This window comes from Asterias amurensis, chromosome 18 (genome assembly GCF_032118995.1).
Source record: "Asterias amurensis chromosome 18, ASM3211899v1".
Classification (NCBI taxonomy): domain Eukaryota; kingdom Metazoa; phylum Echinodermata; class Asteroidea; order Forcipulatida; family Asteriidae; genus Asterias; species Asterias amurensis.
The window spans coordinates 13,059,454-13,075,692 of NC_092665.1; the positions used below are offsets into that span (position 1 = coordinate 13,059,454).

The following is a 16,239-nucleotide window of genomic DNA, read 5'->3' on the forward strand; positions in this document are numbered from 1 at the left end:
ACAAAAAATGTTCTCCTTGAGAAAAATTGTGACGGTCAACTTCAAAGAATTTGTATGCTTAAATCTTGGAGATGATGCTCTTTTTTAAGGAAAAAATATTGACAAAAAATAAAAATTTAAATATCACAATTCGTAAAATCATGCTCATGCATATCGCTTATTCTGGAGCTTTTAAAATTAATTCTTTTTTGTTAGTCACTAAAAGTTGTCCATTTTGTGGGCTTGTTTGTTTGTTTGGTGTTTTTATATTGATTGTTTTTTTTTTGGGGGGGGTTTTAGGGGGGGCGGGGGTGGTTGGGGTGTTTTTAAATTTTTAGGAATGAATGATGAGTGTTGAGAATGCAAGGCAGTGATGGTTTCTATCAGAATGGTTGGTTGTTGGTTCGGTTGATGAAGAAATGTTTTGATTGAAGTTAGACTCGACTTTAAAATGGAACCAAATAGCAGAAAGAGTGCCGAGCTCAGTACACAGTCAACCCTCCTACTGTCTAATCCTTCAATATCATCCAGTGTAGTTTTGACTGAGAATGCAAGGCATTGATGGTTTCTGTCAGAATGGTTGGTTGTTGCTTTGGTTTATGAAGAAATGTTTTGATTGAAGTTCGACTCGTCTTTAAAATGGAATCAAATAGCAGAAAGAGTGCCGAGCTCAGCACACAGTCAACCCTCCTACTGTCTGATCCTTCAATATTATCCAATGTGGTTTTTGAATGAGAATGCAAGGCAGGCAGTGGTGGTTAATATCAGAAGGGTTGGTTGGTTGGTTGGTTGGTTCAATAGATGAAGAAAATTTTTTGAATGAAGATAGATTTGTTTTTAAAATGGACTCAAATGGTACTAAGAGTGTTGAGCTATCCACCTTCAACTATCCATTAGTTTCACAATTTCTCTTTATAAATTGTATGATACATGAAACAGTAGTAGGGTGCACAATCAGCAAAAAGGGTGCCATGCAGATGACCAGTAGAGCAAAATGGGATGCCTCTCCCTCCAACCAACCACACCAGACAATTACCTCCATCGACACTACTCCCTCTGGGCCTATCCATACTACTAGCTCTTATCAATCCAGGGGGATTATTTCTATCACTGCCCTCTGGTTTTCTAACACGCCACCTACGTATTCGGCTGGTGGTCCGGGGACGGAGACTCGAGCTGCGGAAGCTTCCCGGCACTCTTGAGATGAAGCTCTTAGTCTCGTACTTGGCTAGGATCCACTTCTTACGGATTTGGCTGCGGGGTGAAAAAAAAACGATCAGTGTTAAGTTAAAGACACTGGACACTATTGGTAATTGTCAAAGGCTACCCTTCACAGTTGGTGTATCTCAACATACGCATAAAACAGCAAACCTGTGAAAAATTGAACTCTATCGGTTGTCGAAGTTGAAAGATAATAAGGTTCTTACGGGCTGCAGTTCGGAGAGGCTGGTAACGCCACCGTCTCGTCCACTCTTGCCTCAAAGATACTTCTGACGAGATTGTTGCCAAGGTTTAACATCACCTGACAGATAAAGATAAAAAAAAATTTAAAAAAAATCAACTAGTTTGTACAACAAACAAATATTATAACCATGGCCCAATTTCATAAAGCTGTGGGGTGAAAAAACCGATCAGTGTTAAGTTAAAGACACTGGACACTATTGGTAATTGTCAAAGACTACCCTTCACAGTTGGTGTATCTCCACATACGCATAAAACAGCGAACCTGTGTAAACGTGAGCTCAATCGGTCGTCGAAGTTGCGAGATAATAATGAAAGGAAAAGATGCCCTTGTCACTCGGAAGTTGTGTGCTTTCAGATGCTTGATTTCAACACCTCAAATTCTTAATCTGAGGTCTCAAAATCAAACTCGTGGAAAATTACTTCTTTCTTGAAAAACTACATTACTTCAGAGGGAGCCGATTCTAACCATGGCCCAATTTCATAAAGCTGTTAAGCAGAAAACACTGCTTGACAAAGTCCTTTGCTAAGCAAAAAATTCAGTCGGGCACCAGCATTAGCAATGCAAAGTGAACAGTCGAGAAACAAAATACAAAGACAGGGAATACGAAAAAGGAAAAAAAATGTTTTAAGATGTTTCCAGAAAGGAGACAGAAATTCCTACAGTGTTACCACGGTAATAGATTGAATTACCTTGAGAGTCTCCGGCTCCATGGAATCCAAGGTCAATGACCTCACCTTGGAAAGGTGAACTCCTAGACTCCTGAGTGAGAAGAAAGAAAGAAAAAAAACCAGAGACTGATGTATCAATTCATTCAACAGGGTGTTATGCCCTCCACCCCTGCCCCATGTATTACTTTTTTTTGTACTTTTTGTACACTTGTAGTCCTGATTAAAGGCAATGTACACTATTGGTGATTACTCAAAATAATTGTTAGCATAAAAACTTACTTAAGAACAAGCAATTGAGAGCTGTTGATAGCATACAACATTGTGAGAAACGGCTTCCTCTGAAGTGACGTAGTTTTCGAGAAAGAAGTAGTTTTCTACAAATTTGATTTTGAAACCTCAAAGTTAGATTTTGAGGTACCGAAATCAAGCATCTGAAAGCACACAACTTTGTGTGACAAGGTTTTTTTTTCCATTATCATCTTGCAACTTTGACGACCAATTGAGTTCAAATTTTTCACAGGTTTGTTATTTTGTGCATATCTTTGGATACACCAAGTGAGAAGACTGGTCTTTGACAATTACCAATAGTGTCCAGTGTCTTCATAGTTTGTTTTTCTTGAGATTTGTCTTACCTGTGTACACCTGAGCACTCAATGCACAAAGTGATACCCAAATTAATGCTGCACCACGTGGGATCTATAATCAAAACAGACGGACAAAAACAAATGAAGATCTTCAACAACTTTTTTTGTCAGCAATGAAGTTGTTTATCTTCACATAAATTTACTCCTGAAAATTGAAGGTGGGTAACAGATTCAGGAGTGCGTTTTGGCGACCCCAACCAAAAACTGTTTCTGACATCACAACCAAAACGGTAACCGAGCTCACAACTCGGTTGTCGTTCAGTCTGAACAGCAGAACCAACGACCAACAACCGAAACAGTTTTTGGTTGGGGTCGCCAAAACGCACTCTAGTTCAGGGCTGAAAATTGAGGGGAAATTGAGGGGGCCTTGTTTGTAGCTCACACAACCCTTCTTCTTTTTTTCTAGACAATTAACCAAAATAAGATTCAAATTTAAACAATACAGAATATTTATCCACCTGTCTTACCAGTAATACTTCAATACTCAAAAAGAGTTTAAGGATATTTTATCAGAATCAAAGTCAATGTTTGAACACAATTTTTTTAAAAAGTTGAAGAGGAGACTGATTTGCACTTACTCTCACTCTTACAGTCACAACATTTGTCGTTACCGGGAAGGGCCTGGATCTTGGATTTGAAGCTGTAAAATAAAACAAAGATGAGAACAAGTTTTCAAAAGATAAACGAGATAATTTCACAAATGCAGCTGTCCATGTCACAAAACTCTTCCTAACTTAGGATTAATCTTAAGACATTAGACGGAGTCCCAGACTCTGCACTGTAGCATGCAGACCTTAAGATTAATCTCAAGTCAGAATGAGTTACTCGTCCTATCTCGAGAGAAGATTAATCTTAGCGTTTTGTGAAACCGACGGCTGGACTCATTGATTCAAACAAGGATTATGTAAGACAATGATAAGAGACAACTTCACAAAGTATACCACTTAGATAGATAATAAAATCAAACATTCTTTTCATCTTACAGTTCACAAACAATGCATAAAGACTTGTAACACATTACGCTTGAACCCACCTAGAAGCGGAACAAAATTTGCAGCTAGGGAGTCGCAGGCACTAAGACCGGGGCCCAGTTTCATTGCTCCGCTTACCGTAATAAGCAAAGAATCGGCGCTTGCGGCAGCAGAGAATTCCATACTTATGTCAAGCGTATCTCATGGGTTAGCAGGAACTTTTGGCTTTTGCGCGCGAGTAGTCTACCTAACTAGGCATTCTTCGCTAACACAGCAAGCGTAGAAATTTGGCGCTTAGCCTGCAAGCAGAGAATGGTGATTGTAAGCGCAGAACTCTGGGGTTAGCGGAGTTATGAACTTTGGCCCTGGCTTCCTGAGTGTTCTTACTTACCTTTCAGACCGTTTCTTTGTGACAGGCTGGGTGGAAGACTCTTGATGAGGGTTGGGGTTGTCGTTGAACGACCCCTCTGACTGCAGAAAACAGAATTTTAGAGGGTTTATTTGTTTGCCTATCTGTTTAAAAATTGCTGTGCTACTCAGGGCTGCCCATGCAGAAATGGCGGGCAATGTTTGCAACAAAAAAAAGAAAGGTCAACAGGCAAAGGGCGGATGTCGGCAGGCAAAACAAAAACGAGAGGTTCTTACTTGAGGTCTTTGAAGTGTTGGGGATAGACAGTACGCTGAGGTTATACCGGCTTGAAGCGCCTCAATCCAGGCTTTTCTTATACTTTCGTTGTCTGCTTGAAGGGAAATGGTCCTGTAGAATAAAGAAAGAAGGGGAAAATATCTGAAAAATACCCAACATAGCAACCTCCAGCAGGCTTGTATGCTTCGTTTTTGAAAGGGCAAGTGCACCAAGGCATTTTTTTTATGGTAAAGGGGACCCTCTGGGGAAATTGTAAACGAGTCTAATGGAGCGTTTCAAGGGCACCAAGGCATTGACATGGGGGCACGGAGGCATTCGCTTTCATTGCCTCCGTGCAGTATCAGACCTGCTTCAGATGGGCAATATCGTGGTGTTGATAATATTTATAAGGGAAAACAGCAACAACAAGGTCTTAACAGGCTGTTTTAAACTGGTTGTGCCCATGATATAAAAAGGCAAGGCCCTTTATAGCACCTAAAACTTTCAAAATACACAGGGCTATACCATAATTGCATTAATATGTAAGAACTACAAACTCATAACAACCACTCACGGCACACAAATTGAAAACAAATGGTGCCACAATTGAGTTCTTTTCTGAATCTTTGACAACTTACTTGCCAGGCAGAACGATTTCAAAGCAGAATCGTCTGTCGATGTCGTCTAACGGTTTTACATTACAGAGTCTCAGGTCCTCGGCGGCGATGCTTATTCCTCCCTAAGGAAAAAATAAGAGGCAAGATCATAAAGCAATCCAAGGACATATCAAGTACCGACTATACAGTGCTAACACCAATCTTTGTACCGGTAAAAACCAAAAGTTAGTGTGACTCGGATTAATAATATGGCGAAGAAACGGCTTTTACTTTTTGTCAAATGATTCTTTATTTTTCACTGACGTCAATTCTGAAATGGAGAGGAATAAAACAACATGTTAAACTGGTTAAATCCTCTACTGTGAGTGTGTATAATATTTACATGAGTAACATTTTAAAGAAAAACAATATTTAAACAGTTTAGCGTCTCCCCTCCATTAGCTATGAACAGTATCCCATCGGCCACGCTTTTTGGACCACAACTTAATTGGAAAATCAATCTAGAATACATGTATTAAAAAAAGAAAGCTTCAAGATAATTGATTTACAGGCAGTGGACACTATTGGTACAATGAAATTACTCAAAACAAATATTAGCATAAAACCTTACTTGGTAACGAGTAACAGGGAGAGGATGATAGTATAAAACATTGTGAGAAACGGCTCCCTCTGAAGTATCATAGTTTTCGAGAAAGAAGTAATTTTCCACGAATTTGATTTTGAGACCTCAGATTTAGAATTTGAGGTCTCGAAGTCAAGCAACTGAAAGCACACAACTTTGTGTGACAAGGGTGTTTTTTTCTTTCATTATTATCTCGCAACTTTGACAACCAATTCAGCTCAAATTTTCACAGGTTTGTTATTTCATGCATATGATGAGATACACCAAGTGAGAAGACTGGTCGTTGACAATTACCAATAATGTCCAGTGTCTTGGATTTTCTTGGTATGTAAGCAAAGATTTATTGGTTTTCTTACTTTTGTTCTCTTCTGATATACAAGCTGGTCATCCTTGACTGTGAACCAACGTCTGAAGCAAAGAACACAATCAAGTTAAGAACATCAGACTATGCTGGTTCAAACTGCCTCTAGCTACCAGGCAATATCGTCGGTACATGTAAGTCACTGCTTTAGAATTGCACGGGTCGTGGGTTCGAACCCCAACCCAGTAACATGCCTGTGATATATTTCACAGGACTCACGACCGTACTGAGTATACAGTGCTTACACACATTGGTGTATGGGTAAAAAACAAAAATAATAATAATAATACTCTTCATCCCCAATGCAAATTTAACCAACTCTTGTATCGTTGCGGTACCCGCTGCTTAAACAAAGGACTCGAACCTCTAGCAACCAGGCAATCTCGGTGGTCTAGTTGGTTAGACACTGCTCTAGAATTGCAAAGGTTGTAGGTTCGAATCCCACGCGAGTGGTATGCCTGTGATTTTTTTTCTTCACAGAACTGGGTAAAGTGCTGAGTAAACAGTGCTAAACACACATCTTTGTATGGGTAGTAAAACCAAAATAAAAGCCAAATTTGTACCTGAAAAAGTTGCTATTTAGTTGCTTGTAATTTTCTTAGTGTGGTTTCTCTTTGTACTGACCTGTGCCACGTCTTGAAGGCGTTGTTGGTTTTCTTGAAGAGGTATCCCTCCATAGTGGTTCGACCGGGGGAATCGGTGAACCTTACATTCCACAAAGACTCCTACAGTATAAAGTCAATAAAAGCATCACAATTAATAAACCCTTGAAAGCACTGGATACCTTAAGTAATTATCACAGACCAGGGCCCAATTTCATGCTTACTGTAAGCACAGAATCGATGCTTACGCAAACAGGGAATTCTGTGCTTACGGCAAGCATATTTCACAGGTTAGCTACGAATTTGGGCTTCTGTGCATGCGTTCTCCACACTACTAGGCATTCTATGCTTACAAGGCTAGCGCAGAAATTCGCGCTTGCACGTAAGGGGGGAATCGTGATCGTAAGTGCAGAATTCGGCAATTTCATGGCTCTGCTCATCGTAAGCAAAGAATCGATGCTTATGGAAACAGAGAATTCTGTGCTTACGGCAAGCATATTTCACAGGTTAGCGGCCAATTTGAGCTTCTGTGCATGCGTACTCCACACTACTAGGCGTTCTACCCTTACAAGGCTAGCACAGAAATTTGCGCTTGCACGTAAGCGGGGAATCATGATCGTAAGTGCAGAACTCGGCGGTAAGCAGAACCATGAAACTGGACCCAGTATTCCCACTTGGTGTATCCCATTAGAAGCATGTGTGCCTTGATCACTTTAATTTGGTGGCTTTGGCGCCTTACAAATACTTGTTTTTTTTATTATTATTGTAGAATAACAAATCTGTCATAATTTTGATTCAGTTGGTCATCCAAGTTGTAAGATAATGAAAGAAGAAACACCCCTGTTGCACAAATCTGTGTGCTTTCAGATGCCTAAAAAAAGTTTCAGGTCTTTTATTAATATTTGAGGGAGAAATTACCTCTCTATCAAATAGTATGTTACTCCAAAGGAAGCGCTTCTCACAATGTTTTATACTATCAATAGCTCTCCGTTGCTTGTTACCAAGTTTTTAAGCTAACAATTATTTTCATTTTGCAAAGGTCACTTCCATTGGAAAATCTGAAAGTCAATGGGAATTTTTTTTACAGGGCACCAGGGCCAAGACCAGGGGCAAGTGTCATGCGTGTTATTCCAGGCCTGATTATGAATGCTCCAGAGTGCAAGGTAGGGCTTTCAAAACCTGAGAAAATATTCCAAAGACAATGTTTCAATTCAACATACTTACGGCCAATCTTCCAAAAAAAATTGTGTAAAAAAATACCACACACAGTTTTAAACAATCCTGGAGGAGAACCTTGGTTTAGCTTTATGAAATAGACAAAATGTGCTGAGGATCGATTTGGTAAGCACAAAAAATCTGCTTACACTACAGGCTTAGTTGTTTGTTAGTTAGTTATTAATGAGAAGAAGGGAAGCCTCAATCAGAGAGTCCTGATTGAAAAACAATAATAATAGTCCGACTTTAATATGCTAAAGGTTACTGCATGAAAGACATGGGTGTCGATCCTACATCCCTTGCCAACTTATTATAACGGAACAGGACTCTTGAGTTCATGCCAAAGTGACCACAGGCCAACATTTTTTAGCACGCTCCTACTCACACAAAATTGGGCTTAGCAAAATTCTCAGCTCAGCTAAAATATTGCAGGGAACCAGTCATTAGACAGTATCGTGACATGGTATTTTGGCTGGTAACCTGTTTCTGCTGAGCAAGATTTTTCAGTGCTAAGCATTATAATTTTTTTTTTTTAATGAAATTTGAACCCATATACCAATTTTCACTGTCTGCTGCTACTTTTTTGCTTAGCAGAAAATGTCTTATCAATACTTCCTCCTTAAACAACTCTAAGAAATGGGCCAAGATAAAATATCGTTCTTTATCCCAAATGCAAATTCAACATCTATTAAATTTTATAAGTTGTAAGCCACAAAAAGGAAGAATAAGGAAAAACTATATCAACACACTCACCATTTTCTGGACCAGTGAGTGTCTCCCTTCCATGTCCTTCTTGTCTGCTTTGGCCCGGTCATTCAGAATCTGAAGCTGCAAGATCAAGAAAATACGTCGACAAATTGACTCACAAGAACTTCAGACTAAGTACATGCATCTAGCTACCAGGCAATCATGGTGGTCTAGTTGGTAAGACATGTGCTCTAGATTGGCAATATTCATTGATATTTTTTACAGAACTCGGGAAAGTAACGAGTCGGGTGCTAACATAGTGTCTATGGGTAACACTAAAAATAATATTCTTTATCCCAGTTGCAAATTAAACATCTATCAAAAATGATGTGTTTGTTGTAAACTAGAAAACATGAATGAATTTACTCTACTTTTGATCACCAGGCAGACACAAAGAAAAAGTCTGAATTCAGATAAATTTCTGAAATTTCTCATACCTTGCACGCCCAGCAGGGTGGATATGTGCGCATTACAAGTCTTATTATTATTATACATGTTATACCTGCTAGTGTCGCTTGCAGGCCTGTAGCCTCATTTTTTAAAAAGGGCAAGGGCACCAAGGCATTTCCCCTTTGGTAAAGGGCACCCTACGAGAAAATTGTATGTTTCTACTTTACATTTCAAGGGCACCAAAGCAATGCATTTGGTAAGAAAGAAATCTCCAAATGATTGGCATGCAACACAACAGCAAAGACACTGCTTGGGAGAACCATTTCCGACTGTTGCAGCCATATTACTTTTGACAAATCGAGTGATTAATTTGACATACATGTAGGTTAGCTTGAAATGTTAAGCTAGCTTACCTGTACATACCACTGAGGCATGCTGAATTGTGCTCCACTTTAAATGCAGTTTTAGATTAAAATCCAGTAAACGAAAAGCGGGGGAAAAAATCCCTCCCCAAAAAGCGTCCAAAAGAAAACTCTGTCCGTTGCAATAGAAAGCTATCTCGAGACGCTGCTTTGTTTTGAATTGCTTGACATTTCAGTGGCAATGAAAGGCTTATTAGACGATGCGTGCATGGCGGGGGAGGGGGGGGGGGGGGAGAAATTGAGGATGGGGCGTATTGCTTCACAGACTGTGTAGACAGGATGTGTTATGATTCAATTACATGCCTGACGCAGCAAGGGGGTCTATCTTCCGCCTCCCACATGCTAGGAACGTCTAGGGTGGGGGGGGGGGTAGGGGAACAATCGATTATGGAGAAACAGACAGGCTTAGGAGAGGAAGGGGGTAACAAGCTGATTTACAAGAGAGGTAGTTATTAATCTTAAAGAAAAGTTGCAGAAACTTGCCACGTCAATCAGAAGAAAAAAAAATATTGCTCAACAATTTTTCTGCTTCAAAATTGAGCAGGATACCAGTCCAAGATGGTTACTTACATGAAAAGGTATTTTGGTTGGTAACCTTAGTGTAGTTGGTAAGGCACTGCTCTAGAATGACAAGGGTCATGGGTTTGAACCCCACCCGAGTAAAATATCTCTGATTTTTATTTTCACAGGACTCGAGGAAAGTACAGAGTATACAGTGCTGTAATACACATCAGTGTTAGGGGTAAAACCAAAATTAATAACCTCCTTCAGGTTGGCATAATTTTGGGTGTGCTACATTTATGAAACTTGGCCTTGTACATGTAGTTGGTGTGTAGGTTTAAAGCGACCTCGCTACCATGGGCAGCGCGCCTTATCACGCTAGCTCTGCGTACGTCTCTAACCCCTGGGAGGAAAACTCTGATCCGTGTCTTTGATTGGCTACCATATACGCGCAAAATTTGAAACGCTGTGCGTCTCCAAAAAGCTCTAAAGATGTACGTATTCACTTTTTTTTTCATGCAACACTGAATGCCAAGGCAAGTTTATGACTTTTATTACACACAGCGCATCCAGCGTGTGCACGACTAACGCCCAGTACATAACCGATCAACATCAGGACTATATTTGGATGTTTTGGAGTTACACTTCCAGGGGTTATGATCGAGCAAGGCATGATGGGAAAAAAATGGCGCGGCGAGATCGATCACCCCTGAGAACGAGGTTGGGTTTAAAGTCATGCTTGGCCTAAAAATAGACCTAGTCTACTTTTTATAGGTCCATGGTCTAACCACAAAGAATGTATACATTTGTCATGTTTGTGGGAAACGGAGTTCCAACTACTGCCACAGCTATAGAATTTCTTGAAAAGTTGATTTCACTAGAACAATATCCCAGGTCAGTGCGAATGAAGAGTAATAGAGAGTGACTCACAGGATTTATTATAGCTCTAACAACAGAGCAATTAATTAGTTGGCGAGGCAGGAAACAGGTGAGACTTGGCACCTGTCATCAGTAACTGCAGTCGTCAAGACTCCCTAGCTGCATAGGCAGGGGACTTATTGCCCCATGTCACTAAACCTCCATGGTTATTTGACAATGGGTGCGTTCGTTCAGCTTCCCTTGGTCTACTCCGCGGTGCTCACTTGGGTGATGCCCTGACAAGAGCTAAACGAAAGACCACTCACCGCTCTCGTAGTGACGTCATGCACCTGGGGCCGCCCCCAAGTGACTCACTCCACAAGCAGGGCACTGGGGGCTGACCCGGGTGAGCCCACGGAGTGACGTCAAAGCTATTCGTACGTATCGGGGGAAGACCGGGGTCAACCCAGGGAAGCTAAACGAACACACCCGTTGATTATGTTCTTGACCAAACCGCAATAAAAAGAAAAGGGGGTTCTTAAAGGGACACGATGCCTTGGATCGGGCGAGTTGGTGTATGAAACACGTTTTGAAACCATTTGTTGAAGAATGCATATTAGAGAGATGTTTTTAAAGTAGAATACAATGATCCACACAAATACGCCCTGAAATTGCGTGGTTTTTGTTTTTACTTTGCTATTTATATTCCCCCAGGACAGGACCCAACCCCATCGCAGGTTACTCCCCAGCTCTCACCGGTACCCATTTGTACTACTGGGTGGAGAGAAGTCCTGCTCCAGGACCAAAGTCAGAGATGCCAAGTCCAGAGGCCAGCTATGCGAGAGAATTTTCAAAGCGTGAATTTTTAATGCGTGAGAAAATGGTTGCTGTGCGCGTGAGCGTGAGACAGAGCCCAAATGCGTGAGTCTCACGCCTAATGCGTGAGACTTGGTAGGTCTGCAAAGTGTCACGTCTGACCAGGCCAGGATCTGAATCTCCCATTCTGTTGTTGACTATACACGAGTCCATGGCCCTAGACCACTCTAAAGACTTCCCAAAAATATGAACAGGGTGGCACCCAAAAAAATATATATACAGTTCTCGCACACCTAATGCGTGAGACTTGGTAGGTCTGCAAAGTGTCACGTCTGACCAGGCCAGGATCTGAATCCCCCATTCTGTTGTTGACTATACACGAGTCCATGGCCCTAGACCACTCTAAAGACTTCCCAAAAATATGAACAGGGTGGCACCCAAAAAAATATATATACAGTTCTCGCACACCTAATGCGTGAGACTTGGTAGGTCTGCAAAGTGTCACGTCTGACCAGGCCAGGATCTGAATCCCCCATTCTGTTGTTGACTATACACGAGTCCATGGCCCTAGACCACTCTAAAGACTTCCCAAAAATATGAACAGGGTGGCACCCAAAAAAATATATATACAGTTCTCGACAAGTGTGAAAAAAAACAGATACACACAAAGATATTCCTGCTTTTCCTTTCCGAGTTTTGAACTGTTTCTCACCTGTGTGCCAAGCTCTTTGAGGGATGGTTGTAAATCTCTCATAAGATCAAATCCTTGGTGGAAGAATGTGAAGTGAGAGTGCATAAAGGATAACATCTGCAGAAGAAGAAATACAAAATCATTCAACATTTTGTTTAAAGCACAATTAAAAATACATCTGACAGATACCAGCGGCCCATGCACTTGTCAGCAAGCGTATCGGGCAGATACATGTGAATGGCGGACTGATTTGTGCAAATCACATCTGATACAAACCCCCCCCCCCATCAAAGTTGGAGATTTTAAAAAGTCTGAACTGAAAAACACAGAAGGATTTTCAAAGTCGGAAAGTCAGAGTTCCGCCAGATGGTTTCAAATATTACTTACCGTGTTTAGTACTTCATGTCTTTCCTTAGACTGAGCCAACTTTATCTGAAACAATTCAAAGGATAATCAAGCTGTTTATTCTTGGAACTTTCACAAAATCAACTTCCTATCAGACTCACCCTCCTACTCTATGACCATTTAATATCGTCCACTGTGGTTTTGAATGAAGTACAAACTATGCTAGCTTGCAATAAAATATTATGTGGTTAAAGGCACTGGCCCCCTTTGGTAACTGTCAAAAACCAGTATTCCCACTTAGTGCATACCAACATGCATAAAATAATGTATCTGTGAAAATTTGGGCTTAATTGGTCGTCAAAGTTGCAAGAGAATAACGAAGGAAAAAACACCCTCGTTGCACAAATTTTGAGGGCTTTCAGATGCCTGAGAAATGCTGACTCTACCTGAAAGACGTAATCGAGTGCTGTGTGCCCGAAGGCGGACCTAGTGGCTGTAAGTACGTTGTTGACCTCCTCTATGTCGCTAGGTTTGGTCTTCTGCGCCTGAGCGTTCTTCGTGAGGGCACTGTCTAAATCATCGCTGATGCGATCATAAACTCGTTTTGTCTCCTTCACCTTCTTCAAATCTCTAGAATAAAAATAATAAAAACATGGAATAAATACCTAGTAATTCACCAGCACTTTTAGGCTTGGAAATCGTCAGCTAATTCTTTCTCTACAAACCAGCTTTTGTGTACATGTACCTTAACAAACAGCTATAGTTCTGTGCCATCTTTTGCAGTGTCATGGCCGAGCGGTTAAGAGCCAAGGATTCAAGCACTGGTGTTTGATCAGCAGGGTGTGGGTTCGGATCCCGGTCGTGACACTTGCTACATAAAATTGGGGAGGTAGTGCTTTCTGCTCTACCAGCCAGGCTTCGAATTGATGATACCCAAGCCTACATCCGTATGGACTGTAAAGGGGTTAACCCTGTTTCAGCCCTAGGACTAGGTGGCAACGGCCTCTGAAAAAATAAGGTTAGCCCACACCTTGAAGTGGCCTTCAGGCCTTGTGTATCAGGCCACTTGCATACAATTTCTTTTTGTTTTAATCTGATGACTAGAGCAAGCTTTTTGAAACATTGAGACCAATTAAGAACTCACTCCACAGTAAGGAAGTTAATAATGAGCAAACCTTATTTTTATTGACACCTCACCATTAAACAGTACTGCAATACAATGCAGGCAAGTGAGTAACTATCCATGAAAGAAGAGGAAAAGAGAAAACCGGGAAAGAAAAAAAAAGCTAATATTCCTATACTCTTGTACACAGAAAGTGAAGGAAAAAAATGGGCAAATCAAAGCCCAATAAGAGGCAAACAGCTTGAAAGAGGAAATCTGAAATGCCTGCCAATGCCTCAAATCCCATATTGCGTAAGCATAAATGCCAAGAATTAGAACTGCAGCAGAAACCATCAGAAAATAATCAATTCTGTAAAGAATCAAAACTGAAACTCAGGCCGATAGATCTCAATGTCAATAGAAGTGAACTATTGTGTTTTCCTGGTATCAATTTTATCGAAAGAATGTCAGTTTCTGAATTCGCATAGCACTTACTCCTTCATAAATAATCCTAGCGCTTTGGACACCGAGCGATGAGCTTGATCGTCCAATGTCTGTGGGGAAAACAAATATAAAATATGTATATATAATATTTTTTTTTAAATATACTGAAAACCATGTTCATCTGCTCTTTTGGGGCTGAACAAAGGCAAATTTACGAGAGGGGGATTAACTAAATAAAGATTGATAAAGAGAAAGGGAACTTATTTAATTTACTTCCTTTTTTTTCAGTTCTGTAAAACTTTTCTTTGTTTTTTGTGGCTTTTTGTTGCTTGTATGTTATTATTTTTCATAGTTTTTTTTTTTTTTTTTGGGGGGGGGGTGCATATTTATAAATGAATTTGAATTTGGACATGCGACTTACCACTCTAAAGGTTTGCATCTCTGACAAGGCATGGATGAACTTCATCAAATAAACCTGCACAAAAAGAAAATAAAGAACCAGTGAACTTCATTATTGGGGACAACAAATACTTACATGCGACAAATTCTTTTCAGGGCTAGGCCAAGTCATGATGCATAGAAGTATAGGACATCTTTAGCAACACACTTAGCATTAGTCATAGCCGTAGCTATAGACACAATTTCATAAACGGCCTTATATTTTCAACTGATAACAAGGCGCCAGACTAGTTCTCCTTTCAGCCTCAGTTTGGTTACATTGGTTTGTATGGAAAAAAAAAAAAAAAAAAAAGGTCACACCTTAATAAATGTTATGTTTGTAGTGTATCATGGCCGAGCGGTTAAGAGCACCGGATTCAAGCACTGGTGTTTGATCAGCAAGGTGTGGGTTCAAATCCCGCTTGTGACACTTACTACATAAAATTGGGGCGGTAGTGCTTTCTGCTCTACCGGCCAGGCTTTGAATTAATGATACCCAAGCCTACACTCGTATGGACTGTAAAAGGGGTAACCCTGTTTCAGCCCAAGGAGTAGGTGGCAATGGCCTCTGGAAAAAATAATTGTAGCCCACACCTTGAAGTGTCCTTCAGGCCTTGTCTCAGGGGACTTGCGTAAAAAAAAATGTTTAAAAAATTTAAAAGTGAGTTTGTGACTACTTCGTTCAAGTTCCAACAATATTCGGCCATGTAAATGGACCTACACAAATGTACCACCCCAAGCCAAAATGCTTGGGCCATGTGAAACTAAACATAACCTTCCCCATCGCCTCCCCCCCACAATGTTATCAACCCCATTTGAAGCGGAGACCGAGCAACGAGAGCCAACATTGAACAGGGGACAGGGGTAGGGGCCAAAAGAGATGGGGCCTGAGTTGTCTAGAAAAATTTGAGCCTGAAAACAAAATAATAACTATAATCCAACATAAAGAAGGCATTCAAAAATTGTCCACAAACAATGAGCTTCATTGCAGGCAGAGTAGGGCGTAATCAAAAGACTTAAAGGGCTTTTTGTTTTGTTTGGGAGGGGCAAACAAAATATGGCTGGGATTGTCAAGTTGCTTGAGGAAAGATGGATACTTGAATCCTGACCTGAACGAGGTTGTCTCCAGCAAAGTGTCCTGTGAGCTCCTTAACGCCTTGGATGAAGGCACTGTGGTGTATGGAAGAACAAAATACATTATAAAAGATTTGTCTCCCAAATTCCAAATTGTATTGTATCTTTAATTTGAGAGGTTAAAAAACCTCAAGAGCAATGAACTTAATTAAAGGGTTTAGGAACGTTTGTCTTCAAACTTACCTCACAGCTAAATTGTAGGCTCTCCCAGAGTCCACCATTGTATTACACAGTTTAACCATCTGTGTGAGAAAGAATTTATCAGATTTAGTGTGTGCGATCGACGACGACAACATTTGGGGCAGAACCATCGACGACAACAAAAATATACACAAACTATGTACAGCTTAGAGTTCATGGAGAGGGGAACGGTTCTCGTCTTAAAGAGAAGGTACACTATCGGTAATTGTCAAAGACCAGTGTTCTCACTTGGTGTATCTCAACATATGCATAAAATAACAAACCTGTGAAAATTTGAGCTCAATTGGTCATCGGAGTTGGGAGAAAATGATGAAAGAAAAAACACCCTTGTTGGAAGAATTTGTGTTCTTTCAGATAGGAATAAAAGACTTCTAGCTAGAA

General features: G+C 40.6%; 1 protein-coding gene across 1 annotated transcript in view; it reads right to left on the minus strand.

The window, feature by feature from the left end:
* Positions 1-16,239, minus strand: part of LOC139951128 (arf-GAP with coiled-coil, ANK repeat and PH domain-containing protein 2-like) — a 36,301-nt gene that overhangs the window by 13,614 nt on the left and 6,448 nt on the right. The window contains exons 3-20 of the mRNA XM_071949970.1: positions 15,841-15,899; positions 15,633-15,693; positions 14,507-14,560; positions 14,137-14,195; positions 12,986-13,169; positions 12,582-12,626; positions 12,216-12,311; positions 8,523-8,597; positions 6,577-6,677; positions 5,948-5,999; positions 4,991-5,091; positions 4,373-4,484; positions 4,119-4,198; positions 3,335-3,396; positions 2,745-2,808; positions 2,134-2,203; positions 1,407-1,501; positions 1,121-1,233 (exon numbers count right to left, since the gene is read on the minus strand). Coding sequence (XP_071806071.1) covers positions 1,121-1,233; positions 1,407-1,501; positions 2,134-2,203; positions 2,745-2,808; positions 3,335-3,396; positions 4,119-4,198; positions 4,373-4,484; positions 4,991-5,091; positions 5,948-5,999; positions 6,577-6,677; positions 8,523-8,597; positions 12,216-12,311; positions 12,582-12,626; positions 12,986-13,169; positions 14,137-14,195; positions 14,507-14,560; positions 15,633-15,693; positions 15,841-15,899 — 1,483 coding nt within the window. The remainder of the gene's footprint in view (positions 1-1,120; positions 1,234-1,406; positions 1,502-2,133; positions 2,204-2,744; positions 2,809-3,334; positions 3,397-4,118; positions 4,199-4,372; positions 4,485-4,990; positions 5,092-5,947; positions 6,000-6,576; positions 6,678-8,522; positions 8,598-12,215; positions 12,312-12,581; positions 12,627-12,985; positions 13,170-14,136; positions 14,196-14,506; positions 14,561-15,632; positions 15,694-15,840; positions 15,900-16,239) is intronic.